The sequence below is a fragment of the Papaver somniferum genome, chromosome 5, assembly GCF_003573695.1.
Source record: "Papaver somniferum cultivar HN1 chromosome 5, ASM357369v1, whole genome shotgun sequence".
Classification (NCBI taxonomy): Eukaryota; Viridiplantae; Streptophyta; class Magnoliopsida; order Ranunculales; family Papaveraceae; genus Papaver; species Papaver somniferum.
In genome coordinates this window covers 145,955,686-145,973,567 of record NC_039362.1, presented here as the reverse complement: position 1 = coordinate 145,973,567, position 17,882 = coordinate 145,955,686, and the positions used below count along the sequence as shown (strand labels likewise).

Sequence of the window (17,882 nt, the reverse complement as noted above, 5' to 3'; positions counted from 1 at the left end):
AGATCAAATTAAACACAAAAATGTGTCTATCAAATACCCCCAAACTTATTATTTGCTAGTCCTCGAGCAAAATTTATTTTTAAAAAGATAAAAAGACTACACTTAGCACGTGCAGCAGACCATTAAACCGCTAGGTGGCCCTAGCGGCGGAGTGTTGTCTCCGGAGGGTTTACCAGAGGTGTACCCACAAAACCTTTACTCCTAATTGGTCACAAATATCCAAAGATATATGAGGACATGCATATTCTCAACCTATCTCCAAGTAAGTAGAATGCCAGAGAAATTAAAGGTGTCAGCTCTAAAGATGACTGAAGAAAAGGGGAGACACATCCACACCACTACTAGATAAAGAGATATCCGCTACACAGCTAGATAAACATTGTAAGATGCGTCCGCTGCTTTACAGCTGGATAAGATTAGGAGAGAGATAAAAATGAGAGGGACATCTGCTACACAGCTGGACTAATTACGTGTGATGAGTTAAACCAGTGCTAGAAAGATTTTGTGCCAGATTGAAAGCAGACTAACAAAGCAACCAAAATGCATCTTTCTTCGACTCTCTCACAGTGCTCAGTAGAAACAACGCCTTCTTCGGTCTTCAACTGTTGATGATAAACTCTCGAACCTCATAGAACCTTGACAATTAAATCTTTCTTCGATTTCTTGCTTGACTTATAAATTTCTTCTTCCCTATGGCCTTATTGAACAAAAAGAACGTAATGATGTTTCATTTTTTTTTTTTTTTTTTTTTTGAAAACAAAAAATTACAAGACAAAAAGTTACATGGCCATGAGAGAAGGACTTTCAAAACTTGGATCTTCGCAACTTGTGATGTCTTGGTATCATGGATTCTAACAACTTATATCATTTGCTCTTATAACTTCAACTTTGATTTTTGAATTATTCTCTTCTATTGTTGCTTCTAAACCTAAAACGTCTTCAACTTTCTTCATAGATTTTGATGTCGATCCTCTTGTTGATGATGATAAGTTTCTACTGAGAGAGAGTCGCAATCCAGTAACTAAGACTACATTGTGAGGTTTCTTTGTCTTTCTGGCATTTCCCTGACCCACTTGCCTTTGCATCATGTATGGTTAGGTCCATCACGGTTACCCTCTAAAAGGAACAAGTTCTCTCCTGAATTTCAAGGATCTCAATGTCTTTTTCTCTAATGTCTCAATAAGTTGTTATCTCTAGCAATCCAATTTCTATCTTTTCGGTGAAAAATAGTATGTAAACTTAGCTAACCGGATACCATGTGACGCTAGAAGTTTCAAAAGTGCAACTAAAAAGTTTCTCCCATACCCCCAAACTTAAATCTAACATTGTCCTCAATGTTCTAAAGATAAAATTAAAAGCATATGAACAAGGAGAAACTGTTACCATTTGAAGCAAAAGAGTTAAGGAAAGATATTATCGTATAGCATGAGATTGGGTTACCTCCCAAGAAGTGCTAAGTTTAAAGTCTTCAGCCAGACATCGGAAGGAATTAGTCACCTCATAGAATCAAAAAGTAACAACCGAAATAACTGTGGGTCTTTAAAACCAAAAAGAGCTGACCAAAGGAAACTACAATAACCCAAGAAAGTGAACACGGATAGCATGCCCTTATCTAGTTTCCTGATTAAGATATTTATATCTAATTGTGGTTCAGGTTCAGGTTCTAAGAAAGGGTCTAAATAAAATATTTTCATTGGTTGCGTTTCTTTATAGGTGGGATCCGAATCATTAGGTCCTAGAGTATGGAAAAACTCAAATATGATCTTAGAAGCGCACAATAATAACCTAAATAACTGAGGATCCTCTAAGTCAATAAGATTTTACTTACAAAATTGACCACAATGAGAGTAGTGGTCACTCTTAAGCAAATGTGTCGATTCTAATTTCCTAAAGCATTTAGGTTTAGTCTCACAACTTAATATTCGACACATTTGAAAATCATATGTTCCCACAATTAGAAGAAAAGTTTTTGGTGGGAAAACAAAGTCAATCTTGGTATCATAACCTGGGTTAACCACATCAACCAGAGGATGGGTCTCTAACAACTGAGCTTCTTTCTGGACATCATTAGGTTCGTTAAAACATGTATGAAGATAATCTTGTAAGATGGTTGAGGCATAAATGTCAAGTCCTACACGAGGGAACTTTATAAGAGTTAAAGAACACGGAGAATGATAATCACCCCCAAACTTAGAGTTTTATGTGTCTCTATAAAGACTAGTCACAACTTCCCTAATTTCTAGGTCATCAGATTCCTGGAAATGGTCAATTGATTTTTCTAAGTTGGGTTCATCCTCACTCATTTCTACGCGTTTATCATCTTCTAAGACTAGTGTTTCTAAATCGCTAGATTCTAAAATAGTATTCTCAGAGTAAACTCTTTCCTCTAAATCATTATCGGCTTTGTAAACAGGAAATACTATATCGACTAAAACGAGAGTATCTCTAGTCAAATCCTCGTCCTTTTGAATAGGTGAATAATTATTAAAATTATTTGGATTTGAACTAGAAATAATATTATTATTAAAGAGCTCATTGGGAGTAACAGATTCCTCATCACTATGCCTATATATTTCAGATTCTTCATCAATATTATCCTCATCACAGTCCTTATTATAATAACGTGAAAAAGGTCGAACCTCATCAAGACAAGTAGTGTTACCAATTCTAACCTCGTCATCTTGATTATGTGAATAAAAATTATCCTTATTTTCGAGGGTGGTATTGGGAAAACTACACTGGAAATTAAGACTATCCTGAGCAAGTTTTTCCACAATCCTATTTGTACTCTCAGTAAATTGCTTGAGGGTCTCTTCTAGAGATATCTTAGTTGAACGCTCTACGGACTCTTCTGGGAGAATAATATTATAGGTCTCTTTCATAAATAACTTCCGTGTTGACTCATTAAAACTCTAGAGAGACTCTTCTAGAGAAATAGAAGGATTGTTTTGCTCGTATGACCTGTGGGTATATGGATAGTAATTGGGCTCACAATGGTATGAACCATAACCTTCAAAAGTTTCGCGTTCCCAATCACTATTCACACTATGGTCATAAAAAGGATAATGTCCAAGCTGCTCAGTCGGATACTCATTGTATTGGCTATTATAATACCAGTTCGACATCCTAACCGCAAGGGAATTCTATACAATCACAAACAAGGCTGACTCGACCAAATCAAACCTATAAAATCTATCAAACAACAAGCATGACGGCTCCACTTAGATTGTTTTCTAGACCAGCTTCTATTCCTTCGAAAGGGAATTCGTTACAATTTGAGCACACCCCTCTGGAATCAATCCGAGCTAATGTAAGTTGAATCGAGGCGAGGGAAGCTCAGTGGAGCTTTGATACCCAAAGCCTCACCGGTATTACAAGGCGGCGCAGTCACGCATTCAACTTACAGAAACCATCAAGAACTTTGAAGTATGCTTAAAAGAGTAACCAATATTTTTCGAAAGATTTTCCTACCAAGCTCGTTACCCTATCGGTCTCGTTCTAATCAAATTTTAAGCTTGTGTTCGCGTTAGGTTTCGTTTTCCTAAGGCGGGCAAGAAGGGAACGGTGATGAAATCCGAACCCTTATCTTATATGGCCAGTTCTTTCCCTTTACTAGGAAATTAAAACAACCGGTTCAATCCTCAACATATAATCACGTTAAGGCAGATAGTAAACCCACTGACAGGAGATTCGCGGGTGTTTAGAAGTTTACCTCCCGTACCAGACGGGCGAAGAACCGCTGAAGTCGACTCGGGCCACGACTCCTATGTCATGTGCGAACCCGAGGGGCCGAGACGATATTGTAATCGTCGTCCTTCCCTGCAAACAGTTTTATATTTAATGTACCCTTCCTTAGGGTTTAAAAAAAAAAAATTTCCAAGTCCAAATAAAATGCAAAAGAAAAGAAATAAAAAAAAAATTACAAAAAATGGAAGGTCTCTAAAAAAAAAAAAATTTTTTTTTTTTAATTTTTCTTTCGCTTTTTTTTTTTGCTTTGTCTTTTTCCTTCTCTTTTGGCTTTAAGCTTTGATTCCAAGTCTTTAGTATCCAACTTCAAATCTGTAATACAAAGACACACCCAAAGAAACGTAAAAAGAACAAATGAAATTAAAAAAAAACCTAAAAATTCTACCTAAGCACAAATCCCCGTCGGCGGCGCCAAAATGGTTATGTTTTTTTATGATGTTGTAGTAATGAGGATTCGTTTCAGACTTGTGAAGGAAATGGAATTTTTAGATTTAATAAAAATATATATACAAAAATATTAACAAAGTGGGCGAGAGGTAACCAAGACACTAGAATCCACTATTACACATGAATGACGTCAAATATTTCATAACTCTAATTATCCTTTTAATCCTTTATTTCTTAATCCACAAATAATCAAACATATTCTCAAAAATTAATTGTATCCCTTAAGCATAGATTATCTAACCAAAGCATAACCTATCTAATTGAATCACAACTAATGAAGAAAATTAAGTAAACTTTTAAGAACTCTGCAAAAGCAGTGATTGAGTGAATTATAATTAAATATTAGAGAAAATGAAATAGTTACCCATTGTTCATGTGTGAATAGCTTCATCCATTGCCTTGGTTACGAGAGAATTAGCCACTCATCATGTTGGAAAACCTCTCAAAGAATTTTATTGATGCTCAAAAATGGTTTACAAATGATGAGAATATGAGAAATACAATAAAACCGGGTTTGTAACAATTATATTTGTTACAAACCAGAGAACTACGACCCTCAGTGACAAAATAAGACTGCTGCAGCTGTGTCGCAAACGCTGTAGCAAATAAGTCTGCCTAATGTAAGACCCACAGGTGTGAATCGTTATTACTGTAGAAAAACGACTGCTGGTGCAGGTCCGTTCTTCGTGTTCTTCATGTTCATCATCATCATCAGCAGCAGCAGAAACCGAGTTTGGGAAAAGTCGAATTTCTTCTTCTCTGGATCTGCTCATCCCCCCAGACTCTCGACTCCCTTTCTACTCAACCCCAACAACCTATTTATATCCAACAGACCCATCGAATCTCGCTCATTCGCTCCATATAATTCTCTTTAACTCGGCAATAAAGAAAATATTTCTGGGAATATTTTCTTTCATGTTTCATCTTCTCACGCGTTTTCAAGCCTCCAACTTACCATATTTAACTCCTTCACGCTCCAACAGGCTGTGAGGGTCTTCCATGCACGCACAAAGCACGTTGAATCTTCTCCAAATCACGTGAAACCCGTGATATACACGAACTGCCCTGTTTTCAACCCGTGAATTGTTTAGCTGATTCTAGCAAATTCTGGTCGAACCAAACGCCCACAGTGTGTTTAATAGTCCATATCACAACTATCTACCAAAAATCAGCCATTGAATCTCCCTAGAACACGTTCAACAATTCGATCAAAAATCTGCAGAAGTGTTCTCCATTTTCCCGTCAAAAACAAAATTCAAATGGAGAAGATGACCTCCCCCTAATCCTGTACTGGGGTGCGAATAGCAGATGCCTTTTGGGGTGACCTGGGGTACCCCTTAGTAATTGAGGTGCCCCTTATCCAACGATGAGAGTCCGAGTAACACGTGTCCTCCGGGGCTTTTACCAACTTTTCGAGCCGAATTTTCCAAAAAATGTTTATTTTCCAAAGGTGCCTACAAACACATAAAACACCAAAATTAGTACAAACTCGAGTGCCAACAATATATAGTATTGAGATCAAATTAAACACAAAAATGTGTCTATCAGCTTACCCGGAAAAGCTTTGACCGACCGCTAGCAATTGCCCATGTGAACGCGCCGGTGCAAGCATGGAATTTTGGGTGGGACCGGTTTCCTCCTTCGGGTATTTGAGCCAAGGAGGGAATAGAACTTGTATGCTCCTATTCCCATAGAAAATCGTGCATATAACCCTGGACGAATGTGGACCCCACCATGTATATGCTTCGACCAAACGTCACCCTGTTGCACCTGTTTGATATGCATGTGGGCCCGCCTACTTCGCTTAACCGTGGGACTCATCATGCACCTGTTTGATCGAACGTGGGTTTGTTGTGCCTGCTTCGGTCGAACATGGGACCCGATGTGAGCATGCTTGCTTCGAACATGGGCAGATGTGCATGCTTCGATCAAACACGGGTCCACCATGTACATGTTTCAAACGTCGGCCCTGTCATGTGTCTGCTTTTCCCGTACGGTTGATGTGCTTGCTCAAGTGTTATCCTTGCTACTTCGACCAAACACCGACCTGCTATCTTGACCAAACACCGGCCTTGCTGCCTTGACCAAACACCGGCCTTGCTGCCTGCTTCGCTCGAACGTGGGACCCACCTCGTGCTTGCTTTGATCAAAAATGAACCTTGTGAGCTCAAATGTGAATGTGGGTCCTGTAGAGAGCGTTGAAGCAGCTTCTGGAGCGAGCAGGTCCCGGAGAGTGTTGAAGAAGCTTCTGGAGCGTACGTCTAAGCGGGTCCCGTAAAGAGCGTTGAAGTGTTGAAGCGACTTCTTCTGGAGAGAGAGCTGAAACGCCTTCTTCTAGAAGAGAGAGAGCATTAAAGCGGCTTCTGCTGGAGGGAGCGTTGAAGCGGCTTCTGCTGGAGAGAGTGTTGAAGTGTTGAAGCGACTTCTTCTGGAGAGAGAGATGAAACGCCTTCTTCTGGAGAGAGAGCATTGAAGCGGCTTCTGCTGGAGGGACCGTTGAAGCGGCTTATTCTTCAGTTTGGTTTCCCCTTGCGAATTACATGATTCTTGATTGACCATATCTCTTTTCGAAGAAGTTCTTGACTGACGACGAAGGAATTTCATGCTGAGCCTCAGTCCCCAAGCGTGGTCTACGTGGCTCTATCTTGTATGCTCGATGGGTCTACTGTAATAAAGCTATCGCCATCCAGCCTTCGTACTAGTAATCATATTACTTCTCCATGGGTAAAATATGCAGAAGTTTAGATTACCTTTGTACGTAGTGGTTGTTGATATGGTGAAGCTCTAGATGGTATCAATCGACGAGCAACAACGGTTCTTGGCAGCAGCTGTGATCAGAAGAGACTGGCAGGGAGAGGCGTGTTGTAAACTTGCACGAACTTGGCACTCTTCATACAATGGTAGAGATCGTCTCGTTATTAGAGGGAGAAGCTGGAACCGATGGCTTTCTTGATGTTTCTTCATGGAATAGAGAAGAGGGAGACAGTCCCCTTCCCACGAGAATCCACTGAGCTTTCGAATTGATAGATGTTGTCACGCTAGGTTCATGAGACCGTCTTGACATCTTGGAATCATAATGATAGCGTACTTTCATCTCTCCAAATTCACCATCTTTGAGATGGGCAGTGCTAAGCAGTCCCCAGTCATACTCCTTTGCCATTATCATTTTTGGATCATGTCCTTGAGGAGTAGGGAAGTTCCTTCATGAGAATGACTTAACTAATATGATCTGCAAATATGATGAAGCTCTTGACATGGAGGATCTGTATATACCTCTTAAGTCCCAGGTGCAATCTCCTTTGGTAACGCAACTACTTTTTCTACGGGAGACAAATTCTGAAAGCGTCTCTCATTGATGTAGTTACCGTCGATCCAGATATGGAATATCTTGGACTTTGTTTCATCATTGTGGCAGTCGTGCATGTGGTACTGGAGTTGGAGTTGGCGATTTTGGACGCAGGATGTTGTATCTCGGTGACTTTCCTCTTGATGCTTGCGAAACTGCTTACGGAAGGCTGAAGGTTGTACTGCCTGTTGGTGAGATGTATGCTTCCACGAACATCATGATGCTCTTCATTTCTGGCAGGCCTGGTCCTTTCTATCAGGGCAGATACTGTTGTAGATGAGCGTTCAACAGCTTCACGAAGTCCAGAGGATGACCAAAAAAGCAGATTCTCCAACATAACACGATAGACATGCACCATCCTCTGATAGAGTGATTCGTCCGGACATGACGCGCGGACATCGTTATCTTCTTGAGGCTGCTCCCTTGAGGTGTCGGCTCCAGTGGAAGATTGTCGTCATAGAGCGTTGATACGTTGCACCGGCATTCTTTAAACCAAATGGCATTACAGTATAATAAAAATTTCCGAGAGGAGTTCGAAAAACTATCTTACTGGTATCATGCTCGTACATCCTTATCTGATTGTACCCGCTATATCCATCCATGAAGGAGAACATGTCATGTCCGCTGATGGAGTCTACTAACATGTCAATGTTAGGTAGAGGAAAATCGTCTTTGGGGAAGCATCTGTTCAAGTCTCTGAAATCCACGCAGCACCTGATCTGTCCGTTTTTTCTTTTTCACCGGGACCACATTAGCCAACCAAGTCGGATGATGGATGAGCTTAATGAAGCCAGCAGCAAGCAACTTATGAATCTCGGTCTTGATTTGCTCTTATACCTCGTGCCTGAATTGCCTCGGAGATTGCTTGATCGGCTTGGATCCAGGTATGACATGTAGATGGCGGGTGACCAACTTTTTATCTGAGAAGTTGTACAAGATTCGTGCATTCATCCGTACACAAGGTTGAGCTTGTGGAGATAGGCCTAAGAGATTCCTCATTCCCGATGTTAACGATTTCGATCTCATCAGTTGTGGAGTTGGTGCCGTCTTGCAGCTGTCGTGGAGCATCCATCACCTCTTCCCGTGGATCATCGTTGTTGTAGCATTCCGTTGGGCGGGGAAACTTGGTAACAGTCTCTCCTGCTCATTGATAACAACGGTGTCGGTATATGGTTTTCCCTTTAGGATCACGTCTCGCCACAAAAGATCGCTTCCTCTTAGTGTGAACGTGGGTCGCGGATTCACCGGATGAAGAAGAACGCATTGTCAGCAAAGATATATCGTTGGTCTTAGCCATCAATGACGCAAGTCGATCCTCCTCCTGGATTGACTCCCATGTGGGGAGTGGGATGCAATGAACTTTGTATGATTCTTCCCGCGGAGCTTCCCTTGGTTCAAACAATTCCACTCCACATATCGGTGCGTAAGGAGACAACGATGCAGGAATACGAACGACTTCTTTATTCAGGATAGTCTTCAGGCACTGACGATACGTACGTGTTTGGTGTGGTTTCCTTCAAAGTCTGTCATCGTGGTAGGCTGTCGTACGATCTTGCCTGGGAGAACCTTGGTCGTCCTGAGAGTCTTGAGGGTTATCACATTCGTTGACGCTCCTGTATCGATTAGGGCCTTCTTGAACTCTGAATCCTTGATGCGTTCAGTAACATGTAGGGACCGGTTGTGACCTTCCTCCGCCATCATGTCGTCTTCTGTAAATGTGACATTATTCACAAACATTTCTGGCGTTTTCGAGATTTCTGGATGCAAAGGGGCTAAATGTACGTTTAGGGCTATCTGGTTGACTGCAGCAAACGTCTCTACCAGTTGATTCTTTGAGAGGTGTAAAAGTTCGCATAAACTTTCCACTAGAGAGGCTGCTTCCTGGTCCACTGGTCTCTGGTTCATAGTGAAACTATTGACCCGAGGAGGATTTTCCTCCGGGCGTTCCACCATTTCTGCTCCTAAAATTCTCGTTATGTGCACCAAGCAGGTGAACAAGTTGTCAATCGCTCCTTTTATCCGGTCCACATTCCTTGCCAGAATTTCTTGCCTCCGTGCTAGTTCAGCCAGAGTTGGGATTTCTCCATCGGTTGAAGCGAACAGAGATGATGGGGGTATTGAAATATGAAAACTCGTTATAAACAGAATGGTGGATATTGAAATATGAAAATTCATTATAAACAGAATTATTCAAAAGAGGGTGAGAAACATTACCATTTGAGGGATTCTAGCTGAGATCCGCCGCGGTAGAATTATCCCTGAGGCCAACCATCTTTTTGAGAATCTTGAGATTACAACCGAGAGATTAATCTCCCACTGTGGTCGCCAATTATTTATGGGTGAAAACTGTTTCTGCGATTTTTGGTAATTTTGGGTGTGTGTGGATGAGAAACGAATCTAAACCCTAAACAAATGCACTGCACGAGGGTGCTTTCTGATTCGAGAGATCAATCTATACAATTATGGCCTAAACCAAGAAATGGTCGTTTCAGACTTGCTTCGGTCACAAAGTGAAGGAAATGGGGTTGATCTTAGGGAGAGAAGCGAAGAAGGTGTTGAGATTGTGAAGGTGTTGGCTGTTTATGACTTGTATCAGAAAGCTGAACTGGCTTGCAAAATGTAAGCTATCAGTTCTGGTGTTTTCTGGATACGAATGACAACACTTGGTTTTCTGTGCTTGTCCCTCTTTTTGGAAATAAGTGATGGACCTATTTATACAAGTCATAAAGCACAAACCTCGTCTCTCGTAGGAAGTGGAGGAAGTGGAGTGATGAAGTAGTGGGGTCGTGTGTGAGTGATTGCACGATCACGTCTTGGACCACTTCTCACATCATCGCTAACCGTCCATGTCTTCCTGACACGTTCTTGTAAGGGCGCATTGCACGCTGCATGCTGTAAACCGCCATACCAATACCCCAGTAAGTATCCCCCAGTTTGTGACATGCTTGATGTATCGAATGAGTGGATCATGGGACCCACAGGGAGTAGCATACGATGCTAGGTTAAATAACTGAGTTATTTAGGAAATCAATATTCATGAAATACCGTGTATACTCTATGCATGTAATGCATCGAATATAATCAATGTGTATGAAGCATCGTTGTTTTAAGGCTTAACGGAGTAAGTCGTGGATTAAGCGTCTTAAAACAGATGCATGCTTAGCTATCTTCGAATGATAGTTTGGAGGCTGCACAGGCAAGCCCTCCCTTGGCCGATCACATGATGTGGTAGAGTGACAGATGGTAATCACCAGGACACCTTATTGGCCATTTAACTCCTAGCCTGGGCTGCCTAACCAAGCTGGTAGAGTTGGACGGACGAGATGATCTATGACGCTCATTTGCGACCGTTGATGAAGTTTTAGGGTTTTGAAGAGGTGCGCAAGCATCACTCTTCAGCTTGGTCGAAACCAAGCATGGGAGGCGTTTTTGGCAGGACCGACCGGGCATGCGTGTAGGCGGCTTTCCGGCGTACATGTTTGTTCCTCACTGTCTCATGAAGGTGTGATCTAGGCCACTCAATTTGACCGGTAAATAGGAGTGGCCGAGATCGAATTTCGACAGGAATCCTATGCCGCAAAGGATTCTTAAAGGGGCGCGACATGCCACCTTCAAGGCACACGAATCGAGGCATCCGGTCATGGCTTGTCTTGGTCGGTCGGACATAGAGATAGACGGGCCCACAGTGATCACGTTGATACTCTCTGGACTTCCTTAGTTTATTCCTGCACCCTTCATCCAAGCTGGCGAAGATGGACGCTCGTGATTGATTAGCGACACGTGTTATATGTCGCAAACCCTAATTAGGGTTTTGTATAGTTCACGCCCGTGCAAATTCAACCGATCGGTTTAGCAAGCTGCACTCCTCCTTTGGGGAGACCGATCGTGTGGGGCCCACGTTGGGCCGGCGGTGAGCATGTGTGTACTTGTTCCACGGTCCTAGGTGCGATCTAAGCCATCCAACCATGCTTGCGAAGTTGGATGGTCGTGATCAATTTAAGACACTAGTGGACTTCCACGGTTTTTAAATCATCACACCAGCCGTGTTTTGAGCAATCATTTATTGCTCCATGGCTTGGTCATGAGGGAGCCGATCAGGTAGGTGGAAAGTGGGCCTGCCAATGTGCATGCCAACGCTTCTCCGGTCAATCGCGGGACGATCCAAGCCGTCCAACTTGGCTTGCGAAGTTGGACGGTCGCGACTTCTTTGGGACTGTTTTTGACAGTCTTGCGCATACTAGCCACTCCATACCAGCTCGACCATCCTTCTTCAGGGCTGGCGTTTGGTGGATATTTGGGGGCATAGCATGTGTTCGACCGGCCAGGGCATAAACGGTTACGTTGGTGGTCATTGCGATGATAGCCTACTCCTGCTGAGGATCGTCTAGGCTGGTTAAATCATGCGGCCAACCTGCGTGGTCGTGATCGTTTCTGAGACTGACACGGGCAATCCAGATTTTCCTTAGGAAATATACTCAACCGGGCTAGTATAACACACCGAGAGGCTCATTCTGGCTAATATAACACACCGAGAGATGTAGCATGTACGGGTATTTCGTGCATGCCTCACTATTGACACTTGGAGATTCGTGTTACTCCGCTAAGAGCAACCACTCAGTCGTCATGCCGCACCAATAATGAGTTCTGCCGGAACGGCACAGGAAATACAAGGCTAATCATGCATTAATTAATAATGCTATGGATCCACAGAATATCGGGATTGTTGCTACATGCTCCGTTCTGGGTATATTTAATTCACAGAATACTGGGATTGTTACCACATGCTCCATTATAGGTGAATTAGTAAAGTGAAGAAGTATTCATCACTCAGATAGCTTTATCCTCTGCAGGACGTCGGCATATTAAGTTCGGCTTTTACAATTTTAGCCTTGAACAAAAATCCACCATCAACAATATGTACAAATGTGTTGTTCATGGCTATGGATTTGGTGTTTTAGTTTTTTGGACTCTTGGCGAACTTGGTGAAGATACAATAAACTTCTTGAAAAGACTGAAAAATTGCCTCAACAACAATATACAAATAGTATGGCTCGTAGTTTTTTGTTTCATAGACTAGGATTGTCATTCAAAAGGGTGTCGCGAGAGTCCCATCCCGCTTGGTGTAAAAACTTTGTTTCTATTTAAGTATAAAAACTGGAGCATTCCTCACCGAAATTCAATCCTTTGGATTTTCCCACCGATCCATCCTAATTTTGATTCAACCTATATAAAAGGACAAGCGATTCTGTCCGTTTCTATTTGCTAAGTTTTGAATTTATTTTTCCAAGTCTACCCCTCAAGCAAGGTTAGTTACCAACCATAGTTGGGCTTTATTTGGGTTAGGATAAATGTACGAGTTTCTGAGGTTTACCCGGATAAGAAACCATTACTTCTATATTTAAGAACAGATTTGAATGAGTAGCAGCGCATCAAGCAGATAGCAAGAACGAACAAACCATTACTGCTGTATTATCTATTGCATGATTATAAAACCCACGCATAGTTATTAGAAAATTATGTTAGAAATGTCTCTTTCTTATTTTTTTTATCTTTTTTTGTTTAGGAGAAATGAAAAAGAACAAACAAAACCAGAAATGAAAATCTATGTACAAAGGGAACAAAAAAAAGAACACTCACACCACCCAATGGTGTTTCTGCAGTAACAGTACAATAGTAGCTTGCCAACAAGTTAATATGAAAACCTTGCCAACGGTGTTCTGCACCTCACCAAAATGGCAGTCCATCATTCATCTCCAGGACTATACACGGCCCAACCCATCATAAGTACAAGAAGCAGACTTTAGGAATGAGCATCAAACAGCCTGATAAGTTCACCTGATTATATTAAAGAGATCACAACCCTCACCAATGATGAATCAAGATTGTCATTTGTGAAAAGAAGACTACTTTACTCGCTGCTTGTAACTGGAGCTGCAAACATTTCTCGTGGTACTAAGTTGGTCGGCTTGCAAGTGAAAATTGTCTCTAAACAACTGACAAACATCCAAAAATACAATTATAGTGCTTTTCACAATAAACCGGCTTCAGAGATGGAAACTACAAACAATTTGCTTCAGGGACCAATTAAGCTAGATATAAATTACCAAGCAGGTACAAAGACCGGGTTTAGCTGTATAAACTAGCATCTGCGTTTGAAAATACCAATATTTCATAAGTTTATAAGCAGATGTTCTAGTACCAGGATGAATGATAGTGATAAATGCAGTTCAATTTTTACCGAAGCCAAAATTTAAGTGACAGAGACATGGAAAGCAACACAACTACTATTTCAGTAACGAAAAAGAGAAGAAGAAAAAAAACATAAATATGATAATAAAAATAAATAGTCAAGGACGGGGAACGTAATTCAATCCACCTTGTCAGAGGGTTCAAAGCCTAAATGGTTCTCATGAAACCAATCTTCACGAATACAGCACTGTATCATCTCCACCTGCTCTTCGACATCTGGGTCGGGATAAGGGCGATGACATGTGCAGTATGCACCTTTATAATTCTGGTTGTATGAGTTTTCTGAATTTACTGGTTCTCTATCTGCCATGAGCTTGCAGTAGAACTCTCCAAACTTTGAATTTCCACAATCACACCTGAAGTTTCTCTTCGTCCACAATTCTACAATCTTATGCAAGTCATAACGGGAAAAATAACAAGAATAAAGCCTCAATATGTAAAGTAAAATGTTTCATACTTCAAAAAGGGGGAAAGCTACTATATGATACACTATCAGTAATAAGATTATATAAAACACTTGCATAATATTCAAACTTCAAAGACTAAGACACAATTGATCAACATATAACAACTCCTACAAGTAATTTGAAAACCAAATCTACACAGATCAAACAGGATCTCAAATAAACATACGTGAGAAACCCAAATGAAACAAAACCCAGTGTTTTTATCCATTTTTAACAAAACTTAAATCAAAGTAATTTCTCACCAAATCAAACGGAGGATTTTTACCTCATGCCTGTCATGGCAAGATAAGCTATAACCTGTACAGACACCAGCATTGCCATCAGGAGTACAAGTACGACATGAGAAAATAGCCTGTCTCTTCATGTAGCCCTTTGAGTATGTACAATCTTTCCCTTCGTCACCTCCCAAAACCAAATCAGCTTCCTACGGTACAAACCACACTGTCACCTGCCCAAGAGAAGTCAATAGATGGGCTGCCTTAGCGCAAGTAACACACATCTTCAAATATCACGTGCTGATTTGAGAAATGTATGGGGTGATATCCCCTTCTTTGATAAGATGGAGGTCGATGAGTGGTTACCGACAATTTTAGCCATCCAGATAGGTAACAAATCTTTTCACTTCGAAATGTATTGTGTGGTTCAAAAGTTTAGGTTCATACTTGATCAACTAGCTGTCACACTCCATGCCATAGCCTTTCTTCATCCATACTTCTAGAAGGTTGTATAGAATAAATTGGAGACTCCTTCAAGAAGATTGTATAAAATAAATAGGGTAAGATGGTCTGTTTGTCGTATAAATTAAACGAGGTAACTTATCCTAACTATGATATAAATAAATAGGGTAAGATGGTTTGTCTGTCGTACAAATTAAACCAGGTAGTTCATTTTAACTGTCACATAAATTAAAATGGGCAACAAAAGTAGTTGATACTCAAGAAGAAACCATTTCCATGCTATTCTCAAAATTCCCAGAAGCTGGACTTGTCTCTTCGTTATTATCATCTACAAGAGAATGATCTGAGACGTTCTCAGAGGATGCGCCCACTGCATCTGTCAAAATGCTGCCATCTTGTTTACCGTCTAGAGAAGCCTCACCTTCCTTAACTGCTGCCCAAATTGACGGAGGGTAAAGAGACAAGAAAGAGACCTTCTTTGCACATGCAACACAAATGAATTCTTCATATAAGGGTTCTCCTTCCTCATATCAGTACGATGAACAAAGACAATGCAAATGTAATTTTCAGCCAAGAACTAAAAAAGCGAATATGAAAGTAACCATATAGATAAAAACTATATGGTTATAGAAGTCCGCCAGCAAGTGAAAATCAACTAATTGATTTGTACAATAAAACCCTGATTAATAAATTCCGCCACAGGCATACTAGTGGAAACCCAAATTAGCAGGGGGTTAGTCCTCTAGTGATTTCTGGGGAGCTGAGTGTATTTTAAATCTCAGGAATTTTGAGAGATTTTGAGAGAGTGTAGTGAGTTTGAGAGAGTTTGGTGTTTTTGAGTTCAGGGAGTTTGGGGGAGTGTAGGGAGTTTGAGAGAGTTTATTAGAGGGAGTTTGGGAGAGTTTGAGAGAGTTCACTCTTAACTCATTCTCTTTTAAGAAACAATAAACCCTCATTTGCAAATAATATTGATCTTTAATCAAAAGAAAAAAAATAAATGAAAATGATCGTATCTCTGTATCAATAGTATGTTATTTTGTGCAACGAGATAATTTTTTTTCCCTTCAATTTAACGGTCTCCATACAATTCTAACTCCCTTTGTTCACGAACATTTTTCCACATTTTCCTGTTGAAGTTTTTACTAACTGTCCACCGAGAGCGACCAAATGTGTCACGTATTGTGATGGAATTAAAATTTGGTTCAAAATCTTATCTCCGAGCTATAGCATTTATTGAATCTTATTTATTTCTAAAATTAGGGTTCTTATTTGGGGTGGTTAAGGGAGTAGTGGTTGGTTATAGGTGGTGATGGTAGTGGTGAGAAAATAGTTTTGACGGTGGTTGCAGAAGTGGTAATGTAATTCAACTCAGGGAAGCGCTAATTGTGAAGACTTCTACTTTTTTTTTTGCTGGTGCATCTTATGGGATATGTAGATCTAAACAAATCTATATATCCACACGTTTTTATGGACTCTAGATCACTATCCTAATATTTTCCTAGAAATGTTTCACCGTATCATAATGGCCATCATCTGACAATCATTTCATCATGTTGGGAACAACATTTTTGTTGGTGAGATTTGAGAAATCCGTATGATTTGAAAAGAAAGATTTTGAACCAAATTTGGTTGTGAGACCAAAATACACTAAAATCTCTACTCTTTTGAGAGATTTGTTGTGAGACCAAAATACACTAAAAACTCCTTCGAACTCCCCAAAGCAACCAACTCCCTAGTATTGTAGGGTTTTATGACTAACAGGGAATTTAGGAGCTTTTTTTAAACTCTCCAACGACTAACAGGTGTTTTCTAGGGAGTTTAGGAGACTCCTCTAAACTCCCTCACGACCAACAGGGATTTGGAGAGACTCCCTCAAACTCCCTCAGGACTAACAGGAGAAACCCCAAATATATTAAAATCTCTCGAACTCTCCCACGACTAACTCCCTGTAGGGTTCGATTAGAAAATAAGTAGCTTCATCAACAGGAAACTATACATACGCTTAATAGAAACATAATCACAAGTAAAAGAAGAGAAGCAATTTTGGATCACCTGGAAGATTCCCGTCCATCTCTGCTACTATTTTCATCCACCGGAAAAAAAATTAAGGCAAAGAATAAAGTGAGAGGGAGAAGAACATGGTAGATGGGAGAGATCGAGTTATAAAGAAGAAGTTAACTATACCCATTTCAGCGGATTCTGATGCACGGGTATGGATTGTTTACTCTACCCGTTTCAGTTGTGGTTTAGTTAACTATTTAGAGGGCTAAAATGTATTTTGAGTGCCAACCAGCTTGACCGATCTCACTCAGTCCGTCAATATTAATTGACTGATACCTTGTCCCTGCATAAGGTTTGACTCAAACCTTTGTATTTCTTTGAGGATTGCTCAAAAATTTTTGTAGCCATAAAGGTATCCTATTATAACACCTCCTACCATAACGGTTTTAGAATGAAAAAAATCCATGGCTAAAGATCTGTGTCCAAGTGTGGCTTAGGATACTTTTTGTACTAGTGTGACATTTTGTTGGAGAAGAGTATATATTAGTTTTGCAATCAATTGTTAAATATCTAAATGGTTCACCTGGTTGGGTCAAAATCTGCATGCGAATTTATGTTGGCTACTATTCTTAAATTTCATGTGCATCGTCAATCACGAGTACCTAAAATCTCAAACTTGGTACGCTGTCCCAATTTGTCTCTAAGCGCTAAAATTTTGTAGCTTAATTAGCATTAAACAAGAATGGATTTATCGTGAAAGAAGGATAAAGAAAAAAAACAAGATGACCTTACTGGTTGTGATTTAGAGCTGTATTTTTTATTTTATTTTGATTAAGAACCCCTCATGCAATTGAAATGAGTTATGGTGTATTTTACAGTGCTCGGAGCCGTAGTATGATTATTGCAACAACAACAACAAAAAAAGTCTGCTTTGTACCAATGTTAAGG

The 17,882-nt window shown here is 40.5% G+C and overlaps 1 protein-coding gene across 2 annotated transcripts; it reads right to left on the bottom strand.

Annotated features, from left to right (window-relative positions):
• Positions 1 to 13,012: 13,012 nt before the first annotated feature.
• LOC113277937 (putative E3 ubiquitin-protein ligase UBR7) lies at positions 13,013 to 14,792 on the bottom strand. 2 transcript variants are annotated; one of them, XM_026526899.1, is made up of 4 exons: positions 14,522 to 14,792; positions 13,917 to 14,177; positions 13,645 to 13,686; positions 13,013 to 13,533 (listed from the first exon to the last, which is right to left on the bottom strand). In XM_026526899.1, exons 1-4 carry the CDS (start codon positions 14,618 to 14,620, stop codon positions 13,444 to 13,446), a joined length of 492 nt encoding a protein of 163 aa, XP_026382684.1. In that variant the 5' UTR covers positions 14,621 to 14,792; the 3' UTR covers positions 13,013 to 13,443. The 2 variants fall into 2 exon arrangements, with proteins under 2 accessions (XP_026382684.1, XP_026382685.1); XM_026526900.1 differs by lacking the exon at positions 13,645 to 13,686 and having other exon boundaries at positions 13,020 to 13,533.
• Positions 14,793 to 17,882: the final 3,090 nt, after the last annotated feature.